This window comes from Mastomys coucha, chromosome Y (assembly GCF_008632895.1).
Source record: "Mastomys coucha isolate ucsf_1 chromosome Y, UCSF_Mcou_1, whole genome shotgun sequence".
Classification (NCBI taxonomy): domain Eukaryota; kingdom Metazoa; phylum Chordata; class Mammalia; order Rodentia; family Muridae; genus Mastomys; species Mastomys coucha.
In genome coordinates, this window is record NC_045031.1 from 361440 (window position 1) to 369018 (window position 7579).

The following is a 7579-nucleotide window of genomic DNA, read 5'->3' on the forward strand; positions in this document are numbered from 1 at the left end:
GATTAAGCAATAAATAGACTATAAACAGAAATAATATCTTATACATTATTGGTGTTTTCTCTCAGTATGGTCTAATAATTAATGACCTGCTCATGTAGACCTTAGAAAATTGTATTATTAAACAACAGAGAGCAGACATGGCAGTGTTCTATGGAAATCACTGTGGTAAACAAAATTAGAAAAACCTGAAATTCTTTATAGGAATCTCTTATCAGACAGAAAATGACTGGAACTGGCATTTGTACACACAGGTGGTTATATTTATTCAGGTTGTATTGTTTGTAAGAATACTTGTTTTTTAGGGAGCTTCCAAAGTACTACACATATTAAAAATTACTACTTAAAAATACTATTAATTTGGGGCTGGAGAGATGGCTCAGCGGTTAAGAGCACTGACCTATTCCAGAGGTCTTGAGTTCTAATCCCAGCAACCACATGGTGGCTCACAACCATCTGTAATGGGATCTGATGCTCTCTTCTGGTGTGTCTGAAGACAGCTGTAGTGTACTTATGAAAAATAAATAAATAAATAAATCTTTAAAAAATATTATTAATTTGAGAATATTTGAGAATCCTAATTTTGAAATGTTTCAATATATTCTCAGAATTATTTCTTCTTTTTCTTCTTTTTTTTTTTTTTGGTTTTTGGTTTGGGTTTTTCTCTGTGTAGCCCTGGCTGTCCTGACACTCACTCTGTAGACCAGGCTGGCCTCAAACTCAGAAATTCGCCTGTCTCTGCCTCCCAAGTGCTGGGATTAAAAGCATTAGCCACCACCGCCCAGCCAGAATTATTTTCATTAAGTAATTACTATCTTAACTAAACCTTCTACTTAACAATAACCGTTTTGGACAACGGACAAAGAAAAATGGTAAGTGTTGCTGTCAAGTAATATTGATAATTACTAGACAATAAGCCAGATGTATTGGAAAATGACACTTCAAAATGTTGTGGATTTTGATATCCACTTAATCCACAATACTGCAGAGAAAGGTCTTCAAAGTTTAACCTAATAAATTCTATCAAAATCTATCTCTGTCTGTCTGTCTTCTATATTCCGTATTATGCTTCTACACATCTGGTATGGAAAAAAGATGTGTATTTGTTGTTACTCTTGAGAATGAGAATAGTCTAACAATATATTATACATATATTTTCCATTTGTATATTAGTATTGGGCTTAAAAATGAAACACTGTATGTATTTCACTGCAGGTCATGTATATAACCATAGTAAATTACACAGCATATACTTTCCACTCAGGTTTGTTTGGCAAATATTTATAGTTTTAAATACTAACCAAGTACAGAAAAAGTTTTTAATATTAAGCCAGAATATATGTATACAACACAACAGATAGGTATTTGTGTTACTGGTCCTTTATTAGGGATGACGATATTTCTTCACTGCTTTCATGAGTTTCTTGTGGTTCATCATTTTTCTGAGGGTTATTCAAATGATGTGCTGCTGGGCCTGAATACGGCTGTTCAGGTACATAATTCTAGAAGGGTGAAAAAAAAATCTCCTGTTTAAACTTTTCAAAAATTACAATTAAAATAGAAAGCAAATGCTCAAGTTTTATAAAGTAGATTTAAAAATGTTATTAAAACTTGGTACTTCTTTAAATAATTTTTTCATGTAGCTGTTAAACAAAAAACTTACAAAGTGATTCCTATGTTAAAGTAAAAGTAAAGCCAGTATCATCAGAGAAAATAAGTATATACAAACTTCTGAGCAAATTATCTTTGATCTATATTTATAGAGAGAAAGACAGGCAAAGCATAAGAATATTTCATCTCTAACTCTGGTAAAAGTTGTGGCTTTCCAGAGCCAGGACAAGGAAAAAAGTATAGTTTCCAGAGCTACCATGGTATCACTATAGACTTGTTAGAAATTGCCTTTTTGTCAAATAGAATTTTGCTACTATGTGAACTAGGATGGCTTCAACTACAATGTTTCCACAGCTGTGTTGGTCAAATGTAGGGATCACAGTTGTGCATCACCATTTATAGAGCTAGAACAGCAAATCTCTAAGGTTTTGAATATATTTACTAGACTGAGAATCTTTCTGTGCAATTTGACAGACAAACAAGCTCTTTCAAACTATTACTATACATTCTAAACTTAAGAACAACTGAACTGAATTATGTAACACACTTGATTTAATGTTATAATAATCTTTTCATTATTCTCAGAACTCCACAGCCATTTTTTTTCCCCAAGTATTGAAAGCATTTCCTGTCCCCCTATGTTTAGTACTGCTCATGTACGAACATGTGTGTGCAGGCCAAAGACTGACAGGGAATATCTTTATTAGCTGGTCTCTATTTTGTTATTTTGTTTTCAATTTAAAAATTTGGAGGTTCTTCAAAAAAGTCATAAATCTACCTCGAAGTATAGAGAGATGTGTTTATCTATGGTCATTACTGTTCTACTAATAATTCAGCAGGAAGGGCTGGAGGTATGACTCAGTCAGAATATGGAAGAATATTGCATGTCTGTCAGTGGATGAATGGCTAATAAAATGTGGTACATATGTGCAATGAAATTGTACCTACCTGTAAAAAAATAAAATTAGGATATTTGCAGGTAAATGGATGGGGCTGGAAAAAATCATTCAGAGTGACATAATTCAGACTTAGAAGAAATAGTATATAAGTTTTCTTATATGAATTCCATTTTTGAAATTTTTTTTAGTATTTATTTATTTATTTTATGTATATGATGACTACATTGTAGTGGTTGTGAGCCATCATGTGGCTGCTGGGATTTGAACTCAGGACCTCTACTTGCTACAGCCCTGCTCACTCTAGCCCACAGATTTATTTATTATTATATGTACATACACTATAGCTGTCTTCAGACACACCAAAAGAGGGCATCATATCTCATTACGGATGGTTGTGAGCTACCATGTCGTTGCTGGGATTTGAACTCAGGACCTTCAGAAGAACAGTCAGTACTTTTTAACTGCTGAGCCATCTCTCCAGCCCCATTTTTGAATCTTTAAATATGCAACTAAAAAATTGCTATTGGGGGTAGATTTCATAGGAGAGATGGTACAACACAGGTGGTGTTACAGAGGAAGGATGAGGACGGTCCAGAGAATTTTAAGTGGGGCAAAAGGTAGAAGGGCTGGAGAGATGGCTCAATGGTTAAGAGCACTGATTGCTCTTCCAGAGAACCTGAGTTCAATTTCCAGCAACCACATGGTGGCTCACAACCACTGTTTCTAAGAATTCACTGCAGCTGTGACTTTTTGTAAAATATTGAGCCAGACAAAATCCTACCACGAATCTGTGGTGCACTCATGGATGATTTTCCTTAGCTGAAACAACTAATCGCTGTTGGAGGTGGAGTTTTCTTTAGGGATATAGACTTTTGGTAGGGTACTCATGCTCCAGTGGATGGTCTAAAAAAAGAACATATCACCTGGTGTGATGATACACACCTTCAATTACAGCACTCAGGAAGCAGAGGCAGGCAGAAATATATGAATCCAGGCTAAAAAGGCTATAGAGTGAAACCAACCAAATTACAAAAGCTTCAAGAGTATGGAGGGGATATGGTGAGTGAGATCTGGGAAGAATGGGAGAATAAAGTGGACGTAGATTTGGTCAAAACTCATTTTATACATGGTTGAAATTCTCAAACAGAAAACTTATTGGGTTGGAGAGTTACTTCCAGGAAGTCTTTCCGTCAACCCTGAACACCTGAGTTTGATTTCTGAAACTCACAAGGTAGAATGACAAAACTTAAGTTCAGTAAAATGCCCTCTGACTTTCATATATATTCTTATGCATGTACACATACAATCAATAAAAATACATTTTTATTGTTATTGTGATACACATATGAGTTAGGTACCAGTCAATATATGGAGGTCAACTCTGTGAAGTTTTCTCTTTTCTCTTTGTGTATGTGATCTGCAGGGATCAAACTTAGGTCAACAGGTTTGTATATAGGAAGCACCTTTACTTGTTAAATACTATTAAAGGCACTAACTTTTATTTTATTAAAAAAAAAAAAAAACAAAACTTCACACTAAATCTCAAACTTGCCTATTTGGCTACACCAGCCAGTGGTCAAAACCCTTTTGTCTCTATCATCCTAGTGCTGGAATGTAATAGGCATGCTACTGCACTAGTTATTTTTGAATGGGTTTTAGGGACCTAAGTTCAAATTACTGTATGTATAATCAGGTGTATAGGGATAGATGTGCAGAAAGTCAACTTTGTGGTTGGTTCAATTCTGACATCTTTACAGGGGTTCCAGGAATCAAAGCAGGCTTTGCAAAGTAAGTACCTTTACCAATGGAGTCAGTCATATTGCCAGTTCCCAAATTACTAAACATTTTAAAAACATTTTTATTTCCTCTGAATTCAGAGTGAGCAACTAAGTTCTGTTTCTGCTATTTCTCTCATAATTATTAATATTGTGCTGGTAACAGATGTCACAGAATTTACATTTTTCATACATCGTAATTAAGGTAGTAGGAGCACAAGGCACTTGCAGTAGGTAATTGATAAAATACCAGAGAGGCCAAAGCAAAAATTTTCAGGATGATTCCAGTACAAATATGCTTTTTTTTTTTTTTGGCCTGGGAAAAGCTGAAGTCATAAATCATATATATGTATAAAATGAAGGAAAGTATTAAAGGTGAACTGGGAGTAAGAATGAAAAAATCTGTTTACCTGTTGATACTGAGATCTGTGCGAATAAAATGTTCCATCTTGTGGTGCAGGTGACTCATGCTCATCTGGGGCATCTTGGTCATCATGATCCTGATTTAGAAGAAATTAAGAAAGTAGGTGTAGTTTCAACACCTATAATTTCAACAATGGGGAGGGTGAAGCAACAGAATTTTAAGTTCAAAGTCATCCTCAACTACATAGAGAGCTTGAGGCCAGCCAGGATACAAAAAACTCTTTCTTTCACCCCCTACAAAATGAATCATATAATCAATCAAATCTTCTCAAAATCAAAAAACAACAAAAATAATTTAGTTATTAAAATAATTTTTTTTTGAGACAGGGTTTCTCTGTATAGCCCTGGCTGTCCTGGAACTCACTCTGTAGACCAGGCTGTCCTGGAACTCAGAAATTTGCCTGCCTCTGCCTCCCAAGTGCTGGGATTAAAGGTGTGTGTCACCACTGCCCAGCTAAAATAAATTTTACTCTCCCTCATTTAATGTTTTAAACAACAAATTAATGCACAAAGCTGGCCTCTTCAATATATTTTTATTTACTCTAACACTTTCAAGTAAAATACACAGTTGAGTCCTTGAAGATATTTTGTTTGAGACAATTTCACATTGTATGACAAGAAATTGGAGGTTTTGTTTTTTGAGAAAGGTCTCACTATGTAGCTCTAGAGGCTTATAAACTGCAACTGAGACAAGGCAAATAGCAAACTGAAGAGATCTGCCAATCTCCCAAATGCTGGGATTAAGATGATCCAGTACAGAGAAATGCTAGGGAGCTAATGTTGGAGTGGGTGAGTGGATGAGCACTCTCACAGAAGCAGCAGGAAAGGGGAGGGGACACTGGGAAACAGGATAACATTTGAAATGTACATAAATAAAATAACCAATAAAATAAAAAACTGCACGTGCCACTCACTATACCTGGTTAAATTATGTTAGGTACATATCTCATTAATTCAAAACAGATAGAAATATGTAAATATGTAAATCTAATATTTACATAATCATAAATACATGGGCACTGGCTTATAAAATCAGTTACTTTTCTTTCATTAATGGCTTTTATTTTTTTACCTCTTCTGGACACAGGTCACAAGCTTTTGCAAGTGTCATTTTTGCACTATGAGATCTCTCTAAAAAATAACCATTTGCTGTTTCATTGCTTTGTACTGGAGGCCAGTTGCTGTAAGTGTAGTGAGGATTGCCAGAATATGGTTTTCTTTCAAGTTCATCTCCAAGCCATTCTACAGCCCAAGTCCACTTTTTTTTAAAGTCTCCATTACCCTATAACAGAAAGCAAAACTATATATGTCAAGAAACAGGAGATTAAATATTATTGTTTTAACCTAAAATGGAAACTCAAAAATTTGTTCTTTGAAAAATTTGAGTCAGAATTTCATACAACTGTAAAAAATAACTTCTACCTGTAAGATCTGGTAGGCAACAGGACAACTGTTAAAGAGAGTTACCATCCATTTTATACACTGATAGGCTCTTTTTTGATGGTGAGTTTTAGAGTGCTGGATTGTTTCAAACATTCCGTCTCGATCATTTGGAATTCCTTTAAGTGCATTATGAATTCTGAAAAGATGCCAAAGCAAAAGAAAACTGTAACACCTAGAAGGGACATAACTTTTGCTAACTCCCTTTAAAGCTCAGTATCAGACCAGACAAGCCTTGAACTCAAAGAGATCTACTTGCCCCTGTCTCCCAAATGCCCTGTCACATCTGGCTGAAGCCAGTACTTTAAATGTCTCTTGTATGTCATTCAATGCTTTTGAGGTAATTACACAGTTTTTCAAGTAGGGAGCATTAGTATATCCATTCAGTACAAAAGAAAGCAAATACAGTGATTAAACTGCTTGTCCAAGACAGAATTGGGAAGTTGTAAAGCTGTTTAGCATTCTAGTCTTAACTTGTTAAGGTTTTGATTTCTTCCAAATTTTTAATGTAAATTTGAATGTAAAATTAAAATGCATTTGAGTGATTCATTAAAACAGAATTATGGAGGATGATATTACACTGTTATTCAAGTTAAACAAGTCTCTTGTCTTCAAGACTGATAAGTCCTGTTAGTTTATTTTAAAGATTATATTTCAGCAGGGAGAAGAGATGGCTCAGAGGTTTAGAGTACCCACATGATGGCCATTAATAACTCCAGTTCCAGGGGACTGAATACTCTCTTCTGGGTTTTGTGGGTATGTTGCATGTGGGTATCATAGACATAACTGTATGGAAACACTCATAAGCAAACAACAACAACAACAACAACAAGAACAACAACAAAACATTGTATTTTAGAAGATGAACAAGTGAATTTCAGAAGAACCATGAATAAAAACATTTGGTGGTAAAAGATAACTTTAGAGTTGCTAAAATGGATCAGCAAGTAATGCTCATAAAGCATGATGACATGCTAAGTACCCAAGACTTACTGGGAGAATAGAACTGATTTCCCTAAGTTCTGTTTTGACTTCCACATGGCATCATGGTACATGTACATAAACACAACACAAACACCCAATGTAGTAATTTTTAGCACTAAGAATATATGATGTGTAGAATATTTTTCTCACTGGCAATAATATAATCTGAATTACTAATTTAAAAGTTTATATTCTCTAATTGCTTTTCTTTCCTGTAGATTACAAGTTTACTTACATGTTTATAATACTAAAATTATATGAACAAGTTTTCCTTTATGTCATGTATTTCACTCAATAGATTGTTATTATATTTCAACTCAAAAGCAAATTGTTTTGTGTGTTTGACACAGAAATTTCAGCCTTTACAGTTATTCTGACAAATATAAGATGTGAAACTTTAGTGTGTAATTTGTTCTGTCATCATTACTGTTAAGTTTTTTTTTTTTTTTC

General features: G+C 34.5%; 1 protein-coding gene across 2 annotated transcripts in view; it reads right to left on the minus strand.

The window, feature by feature from the left end:
* Window positions 1–1302: 1302 nt before the first annotated feature.
* Window positions 1303–7579, minus strand: part of LOC116096530 (probable ubiquitin carboxyl-terminal hydrolase FAF-X) — a 144156-nt gene continuing 137879 nt past the window's right edge. For both annotated transcript variants that reach the window (XM_031378461.1, XM_031378452.1), the window contains exons 42-45: window positions 6128–6284; window positions 5778–5987; window positions 4693–4782; window positions 1303–1499 (exon numbers count right to left, since the gene is read on the minus strand). In XM_031378461.1, coding sequence (XP_031234321.1) covers window positions 1368–1499; window positions 4693–4782; window positions 5778–5987; window positions 6128–6284 — 589 coding nt within the window. In that variant the 3' untranslated portion in view covers window positions 1303–1367. The remainder of the gene's footprint in view (window positions 1500–4692; window positions 4783–5777; window positions 5988–6127; window positions 6285–7579) is intronic.